A 23,163-nucleotide genomic window follows, 5' to 3' on the forward strand; every position below is an offset into this window, starting at 1 on the left:
AGGGACGCCATCTGCGAGTTTCTTCGCAATATCCTATCCTACTAATATTATAAATGCGAAAGTTTGATAGGATATGTGTATGTTTGTTACTCTTTCACACAAAAACTGCTGAACCGATTGCAATGAAATTTGGTACGTAGATAGCTGGACAACTAGAATAACACATCACTTATTATCCCGATATTTCTACGGAATACAGACTTACGCGGGTAAAACCGCGGGGCGCAGCTAGTTACGTGATAAACTTACAAATGGCGGTGGTGTACGCTTACCATCAGCCGAACCACCAGCTCAGATACCGTATGACATAAAAAATATATTATGTAAGAATACTTTATATTATACATACTTTAATCTGTCACTTAAAATAGCAGATAACATACAATCAATGTATTCTTGAATAATCCCTCTTGATATAATGAATGCTATAAAAAACTGTCCGTCTGTTTCTTCTTCGCCTAAAACAATATTGATTAAATTTAGTACAAAGACAGTCCTGAATCGATATAGGAAAGTTTTTATCCCGCGAATACTACGAGTATAGGGGCTGTATGGATAAAAACCATAGGCTTATTAAATTCTCTTTATTCACACTAATATTATAAATGTGAAAGTTTGTTTGTTTGTATATTTGTCAAGCACTCTGAAACGGATGTTAATGAAATTTGGTATACAGACAAGGTATGAGCTGACTTGGGTGATAGGATATCTATGTCCCAATTAAATGCTCCCTTGGGATAAAGCAGGAATAGACAGCCTTTGGAACATTTGTAAATGTCCCAATTCCACGCGGGCAATATATATACATATATATATATAAGAAAGTGGTGTTAGTTACACTATTTATAACTGAAAAACGGATTAACCAATTTGGCTGGAAATTTGTGCAGAGGTAGCTTGGACCCAGGAGACGGACATAGGATAGTTTTTATCCCGGAAATCCCACGGGAACGGGAACATGCGAGAGAAACCCCGGGTCTAAGTTTCCTGCGACTACGCGGGCATAGCCTCGGGCGGATAGCTAGTATATGTATAACAATACTCTGACAACACAGGCAATGCCGCGGGCGGTTAACTAGTATATTGTATTTTGTCGCCACATTACCAGTAATGTCTTTAATGACAAATGCACAGAAAAGCCTCTCTAATTATAGTGCTTTATCGTTCGAGGTTTTTCTTTGAATGCTAAATGCGTTTATGCTTATTTTAAACTTATTTCGGAAGCGAATGCAAAAAAGCTTTTGTGAAGGAAAAAAGCGGTAGAGTCCATTATTTTTAAAACGTTCACTGTCTATAAGAATTTAAAGCTTTTGCAGCTTTCAATGCGCAAATTATTTCAGTAATTTTTATCTATAATTGTTGAGCATTTTTGTTAAAGCTTTTGATTATAAATATGAAATTTATGAACAGGCTTTCTACAGTGATTAATCTTTTTTATAAAATCTGTTTATATATGTAACTAGCTTGCAGCCTGTAGCCGCGTGGTGAAGTAATTTCCATGATTAAGTTCATAGTTCAAATAAAACACATCTTTTTTATACCAAACACCCGGATAAAAGTTTTCGCCGACTACAAGTCGCGCAGTTCAAACAGAGACTTGTTTGATCTGTAGATAATGTATACTCTCGAATTCTCCTTCAACTCTGCTTTTTGTATGATTTATTGACTTCGAAAATATTTCAGCTAGTTCTCTAATGTAATCAAAATATCGTTTGTATGTTTTATGAGTTTATATACGACTACCCGTGTAGTTACAGAAAAGTAAGACATTGCAGAGTTTTTGACCCGCGTAATTCCCGTCTCCGTGTGAATTCTGGGTAGGAAATTTCTCAGGTCTCAACCTGTCTCCGCAACAAATTTCATCCAAATGTATTGCCTAAAGGCAAGGTAAAGGTAAGGAAGAGATAGGCAGAGAGAGTAACTTTTGTATTTAAAATATAGCCCGCGGCGTCATTCGCGTACCAGGGGAAAAGTATACGTATACGTATCCAGACTATAATCTCTATGACAAATTTCATGAAGATATAAGGAGCTATTACGCGTAAAAGAGTCAAAAATATCCATACATTCTTAAGGACTATCGCGATTAATGAATGAATGAAATGAAATTAATTTATTCGCACGAAAAGTGGCTATACCCTAGTGGTTTTATGTAAATAAAACGTAGGTATAAAATAAACAATATACTTATAATATTAGAAGGACATTAATTAGAGATTTTCTCTAGTCTACGGTACCGTTATGCTGAAAGGTCAAATTACCCGAAGAACTACTACTAGAACAAACAACAATATAAAAAACATTAAAACAATATACAAAGAACATTGTATTTATAAAATTTTATGTTTAAAATACTGAATAACTCTCGAGGGTGGTATGATACCACTCTACAACCAACACGTGTAGCATCAATGAAAAAATCGCAAATTACGCGGCAAAAACCACGCTTTTCCATTCCCACGACATTTCGCACGTCGTTTTTTGCAACAATCGAATTTGCCTTAACGTTTATTTTGCTTCAAATTGTACTGAATACAAATTTGATATCGGATGACACACGAACTCCCCAAACCTTTAGGCATAACTTGTTATTTCGTAGCAACGTGGCGCCAAAGTTGTTTTATGTCTCCAACCCAAGATCGAGGACGGATTGAGAAGTTTTGTATTTATCAGAGACGTAAATATAATAATCACTACATAGTATGAAACAAAGTCGCTTTCTCTGTCCCTATGAGTAAATTAATCCTTTTTTAATTTACCAGGCCCTTATCATATATTTAGCGTACCTAACTATCAAAGGATTGTCTCCTATAAGGAGAAAAACGTGTTAAAATTAAAAACATGATCCTTTCTGGCCTCCGGATGGAACCCTCATGGATTCGTCATGACTATCTGTCCTTCCGTATCAGAGCCACTTCACCGGCATACGCGAACAAAACCAGGACACTGCTAGTATCTGTCTTAATCCGGCCCTTATATATCGAGCGCGGAACAAACACTCTATGCCCCAGTCCTGTCTGTATTGTGTTGTAAACACAGAACTGACTCACTAGGAAATGATTTAAGGTAGCCTAGGTTTAGCTTAGTTTGTTAGTCTTAGACTAATATTAAAGATAGAATACGTGGTAATGTATTCTTCTATTTCATTATATTATCCAACTAATATATAAAAAGAAATCAAACTTTAAACGGATTTAAAAAGCGTTTTTCAGGGTATCAAACTATTTATCTACACTAATATTATAAAGAGGAAAACTTTGTTTGTTTGGTTGTAATGAATAGGCTCAAAAACTACTGGACCGATTTTAAAAATTCTTTCACCATTCGAAAGCTACATTATCCACGAGTAACATAGACTATATTTTAGTTTGGAAAAAAATAGGGTTCCGTAACATTATCTTTATCAATATTCTATGGCGTTGCGAAGTTCGCCGGGACAGCTCGTAACTTATAATTTGGATATAGCCAGTGCTTTTGTTTTTTTAATAGTTTAGCTAACTAGCTTAAGCTTTAACTAGCTTTTGTCCGCGACTTTGCACGCGTAAAATTCGGATTAAAATTGTTTTTCTATAAATTTTTATCTTACAAACAGTATTTTATTAGATAATTAAAATAGTATTAAAGTAAGTATAACATAACTAACTTAACTATGATTACGATCCGCAATGAACTTAATTGACCAACCACTTAGAGCGAGCATTCTTCAGTTAAGTTAGCTCTCAAGTATAACTTGACATGAAAGCTTTTAGTTCATATAATGTTGAGTTAAGTGCGATGTTAAGTTAGTCTCGATTACAGTTTTGTAATACCAAATCCTACTTTATCTAGCAAGATTTTTCACCGACTTGAAAAAAGGAGGCTAAACTTCAAAATAATTTTATTATAATTTTTAAATATACTATTTTTGTTAAATGTACTTTTTCTAATATTAGACCATAATTTTGTTTTTTGCTTATTACATCAGAACTTACGAAAGGATTAACCGATTTTGATTTGATTTAGGTTTTCCGCATAAAAACTATTACTAAAGATGTCTATATTAATAAAAACAAATCACCAAACGTGTTGATAAAAGTAAAACTCGAGAACGGCTCGACCCATTCGTGCAATATTTTTTTTAAGATTTCTTAAAAATGTACAACAGGTGAAGCCAGGGTAGACGCTAAAGAAGAATAAAACGAAAGGGAAACAAAAGTTCTCCTTACCTTCAAAAAGGCAAATGGGCCGAATTTTCTAGATGATTTCTTTGAAGCAAAAAATATTTTGCGCAAACAAGTCCGAAATTCCACTGGAAACATTAACATAATACAGGACTTCGTAGAACTGCGTTATATTTGATATTTTTTATTATTATATTAATATATTTGATATTTGGAAGGGTTCGCTTCTATCAAATTTATTTATTACATTATGTATTTGTAATTATACTGCACAAAAAACAATGTTTATTCAACACCATATAATTAAGTTATCGAAATCTTGACACAAACAAAAAATAACTTGAATTGAAGACTTTTTAACGGATTTTAAGCGCGATTTATTCATTATATTATTGACCCGACGTTTCGAACACTTTACAGCGAGCGTTATCACGGGGAGACTGTTGTCTTTAATTTCAAAATGTATAATACTCGCGTAAAATCAAACGCAAGAAAATACTGCAATATATCTTTCTAAACATTATTATGTAAATCGCATAAAAATTAAGAAGCTAATGTTTATAAAATAAAGATTAATGTCACCACAAACTCTCGTTAAGATAATGCCTCGGAAATATTCAAAAAAAGGGTTTTGGGTTAAGTTTGCAATAAGGAAAATTAATAAATTAATGCGAAAACATTATAAGCTGAGATGGGTTAGGAAGATATTAAATTAAATTTCTTCATTGTTTGATATCGCTACATAGTATAAAACAAAGTCGCTTTGTCTGTGTGTCCCTATGCATGCTTAAATCTTTAAAACTTCGGATTTTGTTTTTATTAATAGATAGAATGATTCAAGAGATTTTTTAATATGTTTAATTACATGTATTAAACTACTCTGAATTTAACACATGTGAAGCCGCGGGCAAAGCTTGTTGATGGATAATTACCTTGTGTTTGTTAACCGACTTCAAAGAAGGTTTGAGAACCTTGAGAACCTTGAGAACCTTGCCGAATTGAGATTCGGCTGTATTCTTTTTTTTTGTTTGTTCAATGTTGCATGAATTGGGTGAAGCCGTTTTTCATGATTATTTTTGACGTGACAAAGTCTTAAATTAGGTTGCGGCTAGGAGTCACTCATGAAAAAGTGTAACGCCCGGTAACGTTACGATGAGTCACCGAACTATGATCGGTCCGCCGCGCGCGCGGCACTAGAGAATTAGGCGCATTGAATCGGCGCGTGCTTGTGTCTCTGTCTCTGTCTTTTTAGTAAACAAAATATATTTTCTATAGTTAAAATTTGTGCAATTCTTATTTTCATTCAATTCCTCGTTCCTATTGTGCAATTTAATAATATTCATATCAATAAATATTCTACCGAGAAAAAGACGTTGTCACGTAAAATCTTCGCCCGTAAAACCGACTTTACAGGCAACCATTTTTTTTATTCGAAAGTTCCCGTATGGCCCCATTTAAACTTGGTCTAGTTCTGACAATACGAAGGCAATTTTTTACGGCACACGGCAAATTGCTACGGTTCGGCAAAAAACGCGGGTTCGAATCTCACCTCGTGATGAAATTCTTTTCTATTCTTTCAAAATTTCTTAATATGAAGGCAGTTTTGTCAGAAGGATCAGTTAATTTTACCTATGCAATATTTGTTTCTTTTTTGACGTTATTAATAAAATAAATAATGTAAAAAAAATATTTCCAGTTCGAAAAACGAATTGCTTATTAAATAATACAAGATAAAATTATTAAATTGATCCGAAACTTTTGGGTTCTTAACGATTTTTTATTCAAAAGAAATATCAAAATAAATCGTCCATAACGATAATGAGTTTAATATACAGAAACGGAACATTATTTGGCATATATTTTTCTTATACTTAATTTATAAATATCGCGTTTTAAAATATTTGCCCAACTGTAAGGTATCAAATAAAATTATTTATTTATTTTAAGTTAAAAAGTCGTTACATGTATACTTAAGCTGTAGATCATTTATAAATATACGTTGGCGTTAACCTGTTATATGTGATCACAACTTACACACAAGCGTTAATATGAATTTATGAGATCAAACAAACTCATAAATAAGAGTAAACAAAAAGTGACAGATAATATAGCTTTATCAATAACTAGCTGTTCGCCCTGGCTTTCCTCGGGGTAAATATATAGCCTATGTCACTCAGCGAAGTTGCAGCTTTCTAATGATGAAAGAATTTTTAAAATCGGTCCAGCAGTTATTGAGTTTATTCATTACAAACAAACACATTATTCCTCTTTATAATATTAGTGTAGATAATCATGCATGTAGATAACCCTACTCCAAGTGTCTAAGATTTTTGTAATGAAAGTTTACTTATTCATTAAATTAGGACTAAATATACTTTATCGTATAAATAAAAGCTTACAATATTACAATTATATGTTTAAAAATAATATCATAGTAAGCGTGTATGATAATGTTAAAAATATTCATCACAAATAATGTACGAATATGATCATGATCATACATACAAAAACTCTCAAATCATTACTAAACGTTTGGCCAGTCGCGTAAATTCAAATTTTATAACAAAACCTGAAAAATGATATTAATATTGTAATAAATATGACATTCGATGAGCTGCGCAAACATAATATATTTGGGCAGTAAACATTTTAATTGAAGAGTGAGTACCCGGAATACAAACAATTAAAATGAATTTACTGGTAGTTCATGAAGATGAAATTTTCATTATTTTATTATATAAGAGCATATCTGTCTGGATTACGTTCAATACGATCAGGATCAAAATTCAATATATAAATTAATTTTTAAATTTAATAGAATCATCGGTATAATTAAAACTTGTATTTATTGGCCGATTGTTTTTAAGCTTTTAACTAAATATTTGGCCAAACGTAGAGCGACATCATTGTAAAAAAATAATATTGGTTTTTTGTTCACAACAATTTGAATGTATCTCAAATCTCAATGTCTGTCATGTTTTTAATATATTTTTGATTAAAAAGATTCAGGAACATTTACTAGTCATATAAACGATAAATTAAATTTTCATTATTTATTAAATTTGGAAGGCAACTTCTATTACCTATTTGAAATAATGTTACGCGTAAGTAAATGATGACGTCATAGAATGATAATGTTTGGCTATAATAACAGAGACAAAATATGGGGAAGATTTAAATTTTTTGATAATAGCGCCATCTGTGCGAGTGCAAACTAAACTGTGCATTTAAAGCTATTTTACTAAGCGCCATCTATTGAAAACATTGTGTATGACATCGTCCCTGGTCAACGAGGTCTTGGAAATTTTCGCAACATTATAAGATTAGCGCCATCTATACGACAATTGTGGAATTTCTATGAATAAAAATATCTCTGTTGGAACTAAAATAATTATTTTCAGATGGCGTCTGAATTCTCATACACAACTAAGTCTTCTTGTCGACAATATAGATGTCGCTTTTAAAGCTTTACCACAATTCTAGTAATAATTTAACCTACCATACTCGTTATTTTGATAAAGCTTGTAGATATTTTAGGACTTAAAGACAGAAATTAATTCTGGCGATCCTAATCAGGCTAATGAGATGAACTCATAAAAGCGTTATAGTGTTACCGTATGAAGTGGGTCAAAATCGAGTTTACAGTTAGTTATATACAATTAAAACGTGCTAAAAGGGATCAAGGTTAGGAAACCATTGAAACAAGTATATAACAGCAATGACATAACCTTCATTGCACTAATTAATAATTTGAAACTATAATAACATGTTTCCTGTGCTAAAAGCAGCATTATTATGGCATCCCACTTCCCACTAATATTATAAATGCGAAAGTTTGTAAGGATGTGTGTGTGTTTGTTGCTCTTTCACGCAAAAACTGCTGAACCGATTGCAATGAAATTTGGTGCGTACACAGCTGGACAACTGGAATAACATAAAGGCTACTTTTTGTCCCGATATTCCGACGGGATACGGACTTACGCGGGTGAAACCGCGGGGCGCCTCTAGTATTATATATATGGGATGTTAGTTACAGATATTTATATAGCCAATATAAATGTCTACAACTAACATCACATAGATACCTTTGTTTTTGTAAATAGCTCATCTTATTATTATGAAGATATTTCATTATACTTATTGTGTAATTTGTAAAGGGTATACTGTCGGTAAGCAGTGGTGGCTCAGTGGTGAGAACCTCTGACTTCAAAATCGATGAGTCGGGGTTCGAGACCGGGCGAGCGCGAAGGAAATAAATTGATTTTTCAATTTATCTACACATGTGGATAACATCACCACTGCTTAAAACGGTGAAGAAAAACATCGTGAGGAAACCGGCATGTCCAAGAATCAAAAGTTCGACGACATGTGAGATCTGCCAACCCGCACTTGGCCAGTGTAGTGGATTATGGCTTGAACCCTCAAAGGAGGCCTGTGTCCCAGCAGTGGGAACATATATGGGCTGATGATGATGATACAGGATACTGTCGGTTTGTGGTGCTGTACTAACAAACTCCTCAATATAATATATCAATTTTTTCACCATCTCTATATTGAGGGGAAAATATGTAATACGGAAAATATGCACTAGCTATCACCCACGGGTTTGCATGCACGGAAGTATACATTGCAGAGATACACGAAAGATATTCAAGATTCCCAGACATTCTTAGCCTCTCCTTATGGTCATAGTGAAATAGTTGTAAAGTTATTTCAAGACTCGTTTGGGGTCGAGACCCCTGCGGACTATTTGGACCCTAAACTTTCATGGTTTCATCGCAGAAAAGCATGTATTTTAATAGTGATAAAAGTTAATGGTCATTAAACTTATTTAGATAAATGTTTTGTTGTGACGGGTACACTTACTCAAACTCATTCGCCATCCCATACTCAAACTTAAATTCATACACAATCACGTGTTCAAACTCAATATCTCACTCAAACTCATATTTCACCTCATACTCAATTTCGTACTCAAACCCATACGTAATCTCCTACTCAAACTCAAATTTTAAATAAAGCTACTTGTCTTGCCCCGGTGGTGCAAAGCAAAAAAAAATATTTAATCCACCTTTTTTTATCGGTGGCTAAGTAGCTTGACAGATTTTCTATTTTTTGACTGAATTAATCCGCTCAGGACCTATATAGGTCCTAGCTATATAGCTATCCTACTAATGTTATAAATGCGAAAGTTTGTGAGGATGGTTATTTGTGTGTGCGTATGTTTCTTACTCTTCTCACGCCAGTCACGCCAAAACTACTGAACCAATTGCAATGAAATTTGGTACGTATACAGCTGGAAAACTGAAATAACATACAGGCAACTTTTTTTCCCGACATTCCAACGGAATATAGACTTATGCGGGTAAAACCGCGTGATGCAGCCCCCCACACACACAGACAGATAAGCCCTTACAAACAATATTTTAATAAATAGACCCCTTCACAAATTTTGGTATAGGTTACGCTAAGGCCTATAAAATTTGCTAAGGCCGCTAAGGCCGCAAGGCCCGCTTAACGCTACGTATATATACAAATGAAATAAATGGATAGAGACCACTTTATTCGTGAAAATAAATTATGACTGAATGCTAGTTTCCATTAATCATGGATACAATTAATTATTCAGAGAAAACGTACTGAGCTGTTGCCTAAAACAAGATTTATCTTTAAAGGTATGTTAAAATGTTTATGTAGTGTACATGTTATTGTTAAAATTCGTTAGATCGCGTTTTAACTAGTTAAAACTAGTTAGAACTAGCTGTAACATTATGCTGTTGTTGCAACTAGTTTTAACTGTTGTGATTTGTTGTGTGTATATGTATATAACATAAATGTTTTTCTTCCTTTCTTTCTTTCTTCTAACTAGGGAAAAGCTGTTAGATACTAAAGTTATCTAGAAATTTATTGTTAACTAATTTATTGTTAACTAGCCGAGTCCCGCGGTTTCACCCGCGTAAGTCCGTATCCCGCAGGAATATCGGTATAAAAAGTTGCCTATATGTTAATCCAGTTGTCCAGCTGTCTATATACCAAATTTCATTGCAATCGGTTCAGTAGTTTTTGCTTGAAAGAGCAACAAACACACACACATCCTTACAAACTTTCGCATTTATAATATTAGTAGGATTCAAGAGGTAACAAACACAAAAATACAGTCGAACTGACAACCTCATCCCATTTTGAAGTCGGACAAATTACTCCGCTAATTAGTAAGAAAAATGCGCTTCACTGCTTTAATGAACATGGCGCATAAAGAGGTGTTTTTGTTTTAAAAATAAGTGCATTTTATGTGTCGTTTTATGAAAACAAATGGCAGAAATCTTTTATGCATTGTTTGTGGAATTAAAAATGGAAAAAGTGGTTAGTATGCTGGCTAAGGGCGCATCAACTTTTTAGTTTCATTATTGCCTTATTTTTGCTTACCCACTAGTTGGATTTTTTTGTTAGGGTTGCCTGGTAGAGATCGCTGGCTTATTGTTTAAAGATTGCAATCGGTTCAGTAGTTTTTGCGTGAAAGAGCAACAGACACATACACATCCTAACAAACTTTCGCATTTATAATATTAGTAGGACTAGTAGGATAGTAGGAAGGATGAGATCTCGGCGAGCGATATAAATCAAGATAATCTACATATGTACAGCTATGTATAATGAAAAATGTTTCAAGAGGCGATAAATCACACTAATATTATAAATGGGAAAGTTTGTTTGTTTGGATAATTGTCGGTCAATCACATTGCAACTACTGAACGGATTTTGATGAAATTTGGTATACAGACAGGGTATGTCAAAGGATAATTATTATCTTTGGTATACAGACAGGGTATCAGCAGATTTGGGTCATAGGATAATTATTATCACGATTAAATGCTCCCTTGGGATAGAACAGGAATCGTGATATCCGGGCGGAGCCGGGACGAGCGTCTAATAGGAAAATATGGTAAAATAAATATATGTAAATTGTAAAATATCAAATCGCTCCTCGTCATCCAGCCAATCGTGCATAAGGGATGACATCTACTAGGATGAAAAGGACAACAACTTGCCCGTGAAGAGAAACGATCAGCAGAAAAATCGTAAAATATCTTATATATATTTTATTTATATAAGCTAGCTTTTCACCCGCGGCTTCGCCTGCGTGAAATTCGGTTGTATCGCGCGACATGGTAAGGAGTAGCCTATACGTTTTCCCAAGGTCTGGATTTTTTGTCGAAAATTGGTTAAGTGGTTTAGGTGTAGTTTAGGTGGATTCTTTCACAATAAGGAACTCCCATACAAACTTTCATCCCCTAATTCAACCCCTTCTTTCCTTTTTTTCGCAATGAAAAGTATCCTATGTCCTTTCCCAAGTTCAGTCCTATGATCATACCAAATTTCATCAAATTCGGTTCAGTTGTTTTATGCGTAAAAGCATAACAGAGAGACAGACAGACAGAGTCACTTTCTCATTTATAATATTAGTAGGGATGAATCCCTATGTCCCTTGGTCACGCTTCACGCGTGAAAGGCTGGACCGATTTCAAAAATTCTTTCACCGTTAGAGAGCTGCAATTAAACTGAGAGACATAGGCTATATATGCCACGGGCGAAACCAGGTCGAACGGCTAGTTTTTAAACCTTCTATTACTTTATCAAATTTAATATATAAATTACAAACTGCGTCCCGCGGTTTCACCCACGTAGGTCCGTGTCCCGTAGGAATATCGGGATAAAAAGTTGCCATTCCAGTTATCCAGCTGTCTACGTACCAAATTTCATTGCAATCGGTTCAATAGTTTTTGCATGAAAGAGCAACAAACACACACACATCCTTACAAACATTCGCACTTATAATAGGATTTTAGCATTAGTAGGACTAGTAGGATTATAGACTTCCAAAATCATATCAATATATCCGTATGAATCACGCTATCTATTAAAAAAACTGCATTAAATTCTGATTTGCTTAATCTGAAAATCTAATCAAAACTTCCGTCGCCTAGTTTTAAAGATCTAAGCATACATAGGGACAGACAGCGAGAAGAGACTGTTTGCGGTTAGCTACGACGAGCGTCTATTTATGTCTAATTCTATATAAAAGTGTTGTTAGTTACACTATTTATAACTTAAGAACGGATTAACCGATTTGGCTGAAAATTTGTGCAAAGATAGCTTAGAATCAGGAGACAGACAGATAATCTTTTATCGAACGGAACGGGAACATGCGAGGGATTCGTTCCTGCGTCTATGCGTGCGAAGCCGCGGGCGGGAAGCTAGTAAATAAATAATAATGTCTCCTTGACGTTTCTTCGGGACCAACTGACATCAATTCCCCATCAAAGATAAAAAGAATCGCGCCAATCGGTATAACCCGCGGAGTTATCAAGAAATAAAACGAAAATAAAATAATTATATTTATTTAATTGTTATTAATTCAGCCTCCTTTGTTTTTGTACGTCTGTTGTATTTTTAATTTCTTCATCAATACTTGGCCACAACACACTACACGCGTGTGTGCGTAACTTTTATATATATAATGTAAATATGCAATTTATATGGCTAGGAAAATCTACGAATCCTAACTGTGATTTATGCTCTAATATTATTTAATAATAAAAGCATAGACGTCTTATAAAATAAATATATGTAGGTTTTTATGTCTCTTGCCCTATGTATTTATGTGATTAAAAAAGATTTTTTTTTCAATTTAATCTAGCATTTAGCATCAGTTCTATAGGGACAACTTTAAACCTATACTTAATGCCCTGCTTAGATGTGCGGTCGCCATGGCAACCTGATCGATTGGCACCCCCATATCACCGTCCTCGTCCCACTCGTGGTGGTACCCCATAGCACTGTCTCGCTCTAGAGCTTATTTAACTGTCAAATCTATCAATTTTGTATTGTCATATCACAATAGCTCAATAGATTCCTGTGGTATACTACACGGGTGAAACCCGAAAAAATGCATAAAAAGGGGTAGAAGGGGTTGAAATGGGGGATGAAAAATTTATAGAAGTTCCTAATTGTCAAACATAATATCATGTAAGATTCTTTCAAGCTTAAACCACTTAACCAATTTTGGTAAATAGTTTAGACTTTGAGGAAGACAATAAGCTACTCCTTATCATGTCGCGCGATAGAACTGAATTCCCGCGAGCGAAGCCGCGAGCGGAGAGCTAGTAACTAATAATCTTTACTTCTATACTAATATTATAAAGAGGAAGAATTTGTATTTTTGTTTGTTTGTTAATAATGGATAAACTCAAAAACTGCTGGACCGATTTGAAAGATTCTTTTACCATTAGAAAGCTGCAACTTCCCTGAGTGACATAGGCTATATATGTACCACTGGCGAAGCAACAAATATGCACATTAGGAATTTGCTAATTTTGATCTAGATGCTAAGTAGCGTTTAAGTACATTAATAAAGTTTAATAAAAATTAAGTACACATTTCCAGGCTGTTTTTCTAAGTTTAAACTTAAAAAGTTACGATCATCATTATACATTATTATTTTCAAGTTATCCTGAGCGTTGCTTTAGGATAACTTGAAAATAATGTCCCTTATAAATTATGCAGGGTAACATTTATTTATTTTATTAACCGAATTGAGAAAAAGAGAAGTCTACCAAGTTTGATTTAGACGAGTCTTTTTTATTTGAATGACCGCCTCCTTGGTACAGTGGTTAACGCGTGAGCGTAGAACCGAGGGGTCCTGGGTTCAATTCCCGGTGGGGACGCACAAAAAAAAAAAAAGTCTCGGTCTGGCAGGATACAGAAGGCTGATCACCTACTTGTCCCTAAAGAAAATCGATCAGTGAAACAGATGTACTTAATCTGCCCCATACCCCACTAGGGGACACGGGACTTCACTTTTTTTTCTTTTATTTGAATTCTGCTGCCTTCGTATGGTACCACTTTTATTTGGACTAGTCCGACGATTTAGATTTTTGTTAATATATAGTCAATATAGTCAATAGTCATAATATCCTCCTATTTTATTTCACTGTCATTTATCTTGGATCATAGATATTATATAAGTCAATTTTCTTATATAATCTTAATATATATAAATTAGAAGAAAGAAAAAAAAAGAAAGACATTTATTTTGACACAGACATACACACACACAACAGATCATGACAGAAAATTACGTTACATTGTTTGTCCGGGATGGACTTTCTTTTATGTCATCGTCGGCAATGGAGCTGGTGGGTCGTCTGATGGTAAGCGCCCATGAACATTTGGAGAGGCCTAAGGTCGATTGCAGATCATACGCCTCTACGAATGGATTGCCGACTGCGAATTTGAAAGGATTGACGAGAGGAATAAAGGAAAGGAATGGGAAGGGTAAGGAAAAGGATATGGGCCTCCGGTTCCCCCACTCACCGACCGAAACACAGCAATATGCTATTTCACGCCGGTCTTCTGTGGGGGTGTGGTACTTCCCCGGTGCGAGCTGGCCCAATTCGTGCCGAAGCGTGCTCGACTACCACAATAAACTACTCAACCGGTATCAATCAAATTTGCACATCGTGTACAGTTTGATCCAATTTAAAAGGATAGTTTATATTATTTCAATTACGATACATGACTACCGGGCGGTTGCAGCTAGTGCAGCTAGTGATATGATTAATTTTTTCATTAAATTAAAATGGCCTTCTTCTTTGTCTCTGTGTTAATGGCTTCATCCAACAGGACTACGCTAATGTCCAGTGTAAATGGGAAAGTCAGGAAAATTCAATTGTCAATTAAAATAGATCAAGCATATTATGATGATAATATATTTATTTATTACCCATAGTCCATCCATGTTTCAGTTAGACGAAAGCTGTAAGTGGCAAAAACAGAGACAAAAACATTAACTTATTGTCTCATAACCTTAACCTACGTATAAGATTTGTTAGGGTTATATGAAAAACCAGTGGCGGATTTACCAGCAGGCTGAGTAGGCTCGAACCTAGGGCGGCAGATTTTGGGGGCGGCAAATTTGGGGAACGTATTTTTTTTTATCACCTCATAGAAATCAAACAGATTTTTACCAAATGTTCATTATTATGTAAATAGCATACATAATCCCGCCCATGCATCATTGAGCTTCGATTAGCTCAAAAATATACCCAAAAATTACTTTACATGCAATTTCAATGAAATTGTTGCATTGTAAAAATAATGTATGAAATGACAATTGTTGAGGCAAGCACGGCAAAAACTATTCAGCCTATACCCTGAAAATTTGTAAATCCGCCACTGTGATAAACATATGGTTTAGATTTTATTCTGTGAGTAACAGCGGTGGCCTCGAGCAATAAGTATGACAGCGGCATTTCACGTGAATTCCAACAGGATACATTTCTTGACATGTGAAAGGCCTTAAAGATTATACGATTCATTTATATTTTTCTACTAGCCGTCCGCGCTGCCTTCGCCCGTGGTACATATATAGCCTATAGCCTTCCCAATAAATGGGCTATCAAACAGTGAAAGAAATTTTCAAATCGGACCAGTAGTTCCTGAAATTAGAGCGAACAAACAAACAAACTCTTCAGCGTTATAATATTAGTATAGATACAACAGTCCCTCATCCTGGCTCCGTTCTGGTTGACCCGAATATCTCAACTAATTTAATTATAATGAGGACAATTGGTGTTGAAGATAGATAGAAGGGTATTTGTGATTATGCCACTGAATGAAATGCAATTGTTTGCATTATGGATATAATTGTTTTTTCAATGTCATAGTCGGGAAAGGAGCTGGTGGGTCGCCTGATGGTAAGCGCTACCACCGCCCATAGACAGTTTTAGAGGCGTGAGGCTATTTGCAGATGAATTACGTCTTTGCAAACGTACTGCCGGCTTCAAAAGGTGTGGGATGAAGAAAGGAAAACACTGGGAAGGGTAAGGAAAAGGATACGGGCCTCAGGCTTTCCACTCTCCGTACGAAACACAGTAGCATGCTACTGTTTCACGCCGATCGTCGGTGGGGTGATAACTTCTAATGTGGATAATAACTTCTAAGTTTTATTAATCTTTACTACTATTATAAAGAGAAAAAAAATCTATATTGTGAAGATTCTAAGAGCTTCTAAAAGCAGTTAAGTTTATAAAACAAATGTTTGAGTTTGACTATGAGAAAAATTGTTTAACAAAATTTATATCCATGATAAAAATAAAGAATTTTCTACTCTAACTGCTAGTCGCTAAAGTCGAGATTTGCCTAAAAGTGGGAGGGGATCAATGTGGTAGGCATAAGTTTCTATAAAAGTATTTTCCTAGTTTTAAAGAGAGTGGTGTCACAGTATATTGTGATAATACTCCTCGTAAACAAATTAAATATTTAGGCTCGGTGACTTTCAGCTGTTTTTACCCGACTGCAAAGAGGCAAGTTATTATTAGGGAACTCATGCTTTTTACGTATAATATACGTGGATTTTAACCGACTTCAAAAACCGGAGTAGGTTCTCAATTTGAGTGTATTTTTTGTGTTTATTGAGCGAACTGGTGATTTATTTGATAGCTGGTGCCTCTGTGGTCCCAAAGCTGGTCTAATTCTGACATCTTCAAGGCGGTTTAAGTTTTTTGTTGAAAATATTGTATTATATAGTATAGGAGAATAAGGATTCAATATTGAGCTTCTCACAAATTATTTTTAATTATTAAATACTCGTAAAAGTTATCTCTAAAAAATGTTTTTTGTGTTGTATTTGCTTAAGCGTGATTTGAACTTAGAAGTACACAAGAGCAAGTACATAGTTTCTTGCCGGCTCTTCTCGGTCTCTTCTTCTCTTCCGTTCCGGTGGTAATTGGTAAGCTATGATAATTTAAAAATGCTTCTAGATTCGTTGAATAAATAAATATTCAAGATTGAGTTTAAGGAATCTACCCGAACTCATTTTCAAGCATTTATAGTAGGTACTAGCTTTTGCCCGCGGCTTCACACGCGATAAATTCAGAGTAGTTTAATAGATGTTATTATACATATAAATCTTTCTTTTCAATCGCTCTATCTACTAAAAAAATCTTATCAAATTCGTTGTGCAGTTTTATGGATCTAAGCATTCATACCTACATATAGGGTCAGACGCCGGAAGCGACTATGCTTTATACTTTGTAGCGATATTGTCTCATCTCATGTGTCACATGGAGCCTGCATTTAAGTTAGACCAGTAGCTTTACACCGAAAAATTTGCATTAAATTCTGTGCAGCAGTTTTTGCGTGATGTATGAACAATTTGACATTTAAGCATGTTTAATATAACTTGTTATATCTTCCTGTTTATTAACGGATGAATAACATGTAATAAATCTATAATTTTACAATATTGTTACGGTGAAAACAAAATATATGAATGAAGCTTATAAAATGATTCAATTTACTACGACGAAATAATTTCAGGGTTCTCTTATTTATTTTATTCTGCCTTAAAGATAAATCTCGTGAAAACTTTATCCCATTAGAATAATAATGCATACAAAGATAAACAGAATTCATTCATTCAACAAAAAAAGCATATTCTATTGTCGACACTAAAACCAACTGTGGATTCTGCTACATAAGATGCGATAAGCTTATGAATTTTCACCCCAACTACGACCAGTTACGCTTGACCCCTGGTCGCGGTATCGGAGCTTTTGCGAGGAACATTTCCTCACAGCCAGGCCAACACGGGAGCTCTTCCTTGCTGGTCGGGCAAGCGATAATTTTGTAGGGAGCATGCGCCATTCTATTCTCTTGCCAGTCTCGTAATACAGGCCGCGGGATACGTACGCGTCGAATTCCAAATTTGAAATTTAAATTTAAATTCCAGTGCCCGTATTCGAAAATAACATTCGATATTTGAATTCGTTCGCGTCAATTAGAACGAATTCGTTGATTGTTTTTGTTTCTCATTGTACTTACCTGTTGATGTTGTACTAGTAACTGCGTAGGTGGAGTAGTAACGCGTACACAAATCGAATTGATATTGATATTGTGTAATCGGTGTACAGTCGAGTGCATTGGCTATCAATCGTGTACAGTCGCGCACAAAAGCTTTAATATTCCTTTCCATCCGCTCATATAGACGTGGACAAAAGTCGTATTGTCTTGTAAGTGCCGCGCCGATTCCTGTATCTCGTACAGTCGCGTGGAACACTGTGCAGTTGAGTACCGTCGCGTGCAATAGTCTCCATTGTGTTTGCAATACAGCCGCGTATATTAATTGCTCGTTCTTTGTACAGTCACGTGCAGAACTCGTAAGTACATTCGCGTGTAGAATTAGCTGGATTTAATATGTGAGATTAATGCAATTTTAAATGTCAGACGGTCCGCCAAAGTTACCATTGCCGTCCATCTCAAAATGCAAAACGCAAGAAATGTGGGCCGCAATGACTAGGTCCATTGAGATACTCGTCGCATTCTTCGAGTACTATGCACAGAGGTGAGTTTTACATGATAGCTAGCTTTCCGCCCGCGGCTTCGCTTGCGTAGAATTCGATTATATCGCGCGACTTGGTAAGGACTAGCCTATAGTCTGTACCAAGGTCTAGACCTAAAACCAAACCTTGTAAAAAGCACGGTATATCCTTTCCCAAGTTTAGCTCTCATCTTTATACCAAATTTCATCAAAATCGGTTTGACAATAACGAGATTACATACAAACTTTCATCCCCTATTTCAAGACCTTTTACCTTTATTTTCTCGATAAAAATATCGTGTGTCCTCTCTTAAGTTCAGTTCTATCTTCATACCAAATCTCATCAAAATCGATTCAGTGGTTTAGGCGCGAAAGCCTAACAGACAGAATAGATATTAGTTGGGATAATATATACATGAAGTTAAGCGATAATTTTGACCGGCAATAAGTTTTGACTGCAACATATATACTAGCTTTACGCGCGTGGATTCGCCCGCGTAGTCTTAAGAACAGCATGGGTTTATTCGCGCTTAGATCTGAGATTTAAGAGCTAAAAAACTGTCTTTAATCCCGATAATGGATAGTTTCTTATCTCTTAAATCTTAGACCTAAGCGGGACCTATATATCTTTTGAGTCTTAAACTATCTCTGTAGGTACCTATGAGCAAATGTCTGTAACGACATCTAAACATTATCATTAGAAACCTCAGAAATAACAGTATTTCTCTACTACATCCACATTACTATAAACCTTCCGCTTAAATCACTCTATCAATTAAAAAAACTCCATCAAAATCTGTTGCGTAATTTTAAAGATCTAAGCATACAGACACTGCGGAAAGCGACATTGTCTCATACAATGCAATGATTAATTTCTTTCATTATTTATAACCTTCAGAACCACATACTTGCGTTTGAATGCTAAGTCAGCCTGTGTATCTAACTAGTTTTTGCCCGCGGCTTCGCATGCATTAAATTCGGAGTAGATTTAAGTGTTACACATATAACTTATACTTCCTCTTGAATCATTTTATCTATTTAAAAAAACCGCATCAAAATCCCTTGCGCAGTTTTAAAGATGCGCGGCTTTGCACGCGTTAAATTTGGAGTAGCTTAATAAATGTTATAAATATAAAAATTCCTCTTGAACCACTCTATCTGTAAAAAAAATCCCATCAAAATGCGCTGCGTAGTTTTAAAGGTTTAAGCATACATAGGGACAGAGAAAGCGACTTTATTTTATACTATGTAGTGACGATCATATGAAATGGCGAAGCTATGGCGGCTTGTCTAAATTGAGACTAGCTGTGCATTTTATTAATCACTGTCTGTACTAATGATATCTACCTAATGAGTTTGTTTGTTTGCACGCGCTTATCTCAGGAATTGCTGGACCGATTTTGAAAATCCGTTCTTATGTACTCTATATAACTTTTAATAACAGCACCGTTGTAGTCTATCTAACTACCAAACCATTTTTGATTAAACTTGTATGGATAAGTTGCACGATTGCACGAGTCGAGTAGATTACTCGACTAAAAGACTCCGACCTACACTTTTTGAGTTATGCATGGACAAACACACACATGAAATTCGACAATGAGTAGCTGCTACCATATCCAAAAACTGTGCAATGCTAACCAAGCCACATATATGTACATCCAATTTATAACTCACCTTTTTGAAGTCGGTTAAAAGTACAGTAAATCAATTCCACCCGACGTCTGTCGCGCGATCTCAGGCAACGTATGAGTTATTGGTTTAAATTCGTCCATTTTTGTAACCGCGCGTATATTACCCTGCGTTTGACCGGTTATAAATCTGAAAAGGTCCAGATAATTAATATTGGATGAGGGTTTGTTCAAATTTAGTTTTAATCGGATTATAGACTTCAATTTATTATATATTTTAATCTGTGCTCTAAGATATTTAATTTGGTCGCTTTATTGTGGGTATAATCCGGCTGGATTTAATGAACATTCGAAATAATTACGAGTTTTATTAATTGGTGTTTTATTGATATAGAAATGTCTCAATTATATTAATGAGGGACTTACAGTGTTTCCACTTACCTATGTTAAAAATATCGTCAAAATTAGTTTAGGAATAACGAACAAGCTTTAATTTCAAAATGTTTGTATTGTTAGACATATAAGGGGCCACGTGTTTTATCCGTCAATTTATTAAAACAAACTTGTCTATCTTACTAAAATTTCACCAAAATGTGATCAACTATTTTCGTGAGAGAATAACACATCTACACAACCTGTTAATCCTATCCTACGCCTACTAATAGGTATTATAAACGCGAAAGTTTGTAAAGATGTGTGTGTTTTTGTTGCTCTTTCACGCAAAAACCAGTGAAGCGATTGCAATGGAATTTGGTACGTAGACAGCTGGACAAGTGGAATGACATATAAGCAACTTTTTATCCCGATATTCCTACGGGATACGGACTTACGCGGGTGAAACCGCGGGGCGCAGCTAATATTATAAACGCGAACGTTTGTATGTATGGATGGGTGGATGTAGTTAATCTATCACACGAAAGCTTATCGTATCTGTATGAAATTTAATACAAAGATAGATAATAGCCCGGATAAGAACATATGGTACTTTTTACCCGGATACGCGAAAAACGTGGGTTACAGCTGGACATATATAAATTTTCTCCTTTATAATATTAAAATTAAAACAATCACAATTTCATAACAAATCGCGCGCGTCCTATTTGTCTAACTTAAGTAATAAATCCAAACCTTAGCATACAAACACCCGGATGTTTCTTCCTGCTAAAGCTTTACAACGAATTCGCCACGAATTTAACATACAGATAAATTACGTCAAAACATAAGCTTTTACGAATATAACGCGAGCGAAGCGCGCGAAATCCGTACCAATTAACCTGTCTATCCGTTACGCTTCACGGCTAAACCATACGACTGAGTGAATTAAATTTGGAGTAAATATAGTTAAAGACCCGGGGTGAAACAGAATATGTTTTTTTTTTTATGTCATAGCGGGCAGCTGAGCTGGTGGTTCGCCTGATGGTTAGCGATCACCACCGCCCATAAACATTCGCAAAGGTAGTACCTCTGTAAATGCGCTGCCCGCTTTTATGGGGTAAGGAAAAAGGAAAGGATTAACGACTGGTAGGAATGGACTAGGACGGGTGAGGAAAAGGAAACGGGCCTCCTGCTCCCCCACTCACCGCACGAAACACAGTGGCATGCCACTATTTCACGCCGGTTTTCTGTGGGGGTGTGGTACTTCCCCGGTGCGAGCTGGCCCAATTCGTGCCGAAGCGTGCTCGACTCCCACAATAAAAACGACGACGACTATTTAACGACTATTTAACGACTTAAAAAAATAAGGTTCTCAAAGCGTCTGTATTTATATTCGTTTACTAGCTGTTCGCCCTGGCTTTGCTCGGGGTACATATATAGCGTATGTCACACAGCGAAGTTGCAGCTTTCTAATGGTGAAAGAATTTTTAAAATCGGTCCAGTAGTTATTTAGTTTATCCATTACAAACAAACAAATTATTCCTCTTTATAATATCAGTGTAGACTACCTCTAACTAACTTTTTAATGGGAGAACCAATTTCGATGATTCCTTTCATATTAAATAGCTGTTACTTGTCATCTACTATATAAAAATAAGTCGGGTTTTCCTTCCTGACGCTATAACTCCAGAACGCACGAACCGATTTCCACGGTTTTGCATTCGTTGGAAAGGTCTTGGGCGTCGTGAGGTTTATAGCAAAGAAAATTCCGGAAAAATTTCAACAGAAAAGCGGGAAAAACGAAGCCATCTGGTGGCGAAACGGAGTTCGCCGAGTTTGCTAGTGTGGTATGTTTAATGTCTAGTTATGAAAATTTGAGGGCGATTTAGTTTCTCTACTAAAAAACGCCCTAAAGCATTGACATGTGTCATCAGAATTGTCCGAAATACACATGGCATGTTACATCACACTAATCCTACTATCCTACTAATATTATAAATGCGAAAGTTTGTTAGGATGTGTGTGTGTTTGTTGCTCTTTCACGCAAAAACTACTGAACCGATTGGAATGAAATTTGGTACGTAGACAGCTGGAAAACTGGAATAACGTATAGGCAAATTTTTATCCCGATATTCTTACGGGATACGGACTTACGCGGATGAAACCGCAGGGCTAAGCTAGTATTTTAAATGGGAAAGTTGGTTTGGATGTTTGTCTGTCAATCACGCTGAAACTACTGAACGGATTTTGATGAAATTTAATATACACACAGGGTATGAGCTGACTTGGGTAATGGGATAATTTTTATCCCGATTAAATGCTCCCTTGGGATAAAACAGGAATCTTGTTATCCGGGCGGAGCCGGGACGAGCATCTAGCAAAGTATACCTATATACTACATGTATATACTATATCTATTTGCTTACAGGTTTAAACTCCAACAAGATTTAATAGAGTTTAACGTAGCTTGTTTAACTTAAAGTTATTTATTGCTTGCTGAAAATGAATATAAACTAACTTCGTGTTTATAATTAACTGCTCGAAGGTTTATGATTATGTTGGCTTCATATGACAGTTTCTTGTCATAGCTAATTTTTTGGTGGTGCGTATTGGAATA

General features: G+C 35.5%; 1 protein-coding gene across 6 annotated transcripts in view; it reads left to right on the plus strand.

The window, feature by feature from the left end:
- The window catches only part of LOC119838154 (synaptotagmin-7), a 323,559-nt gene that overhangs the window by 234,346 nt on the left and 66,050 nt on the right, over positions 1-23,163 (plus strand). The window contains exons 1-2 of one of the 6 annotated variants that reach the window (XM_038363994.1): positions 17,902-18,379; positions 18,447-18,564. The exons of 4 other annotated variants lie outside the window; for them this stretch is intronic. In XM_038363994.1, coding sequence (XP_038219922.1) covers positions 18,500-18,564 — 65 coding nt within the window. In that variant the 5' untranslated portion in view covers positions 17,902-18,379; positions 18,447-18,499. Of the gene's footprint in view, positions 1-17,901; positions 18,565-23,163 lie in introns of those variants that run through there. One more of the 6 variants, XM_038363992.1, reaches the window with a different exon arrangement.

The sequence above is a fragment of the Zerene cesonia genome, unplaced genomic scaffold, assembly GCF_012273895.1.
Source record: "Zerene cesonia ecotype Mississippi unplaced genomic scaffold, Zerene_cesonia_1.1 Zces_u001, whole genome shotgun sequence".
Lineage (NCBI taxonomy): Eukaryota > Metazoa > Arthropoda > Insecta > Lepidoptera > Pieridae > Zerene > Zerene cesonia.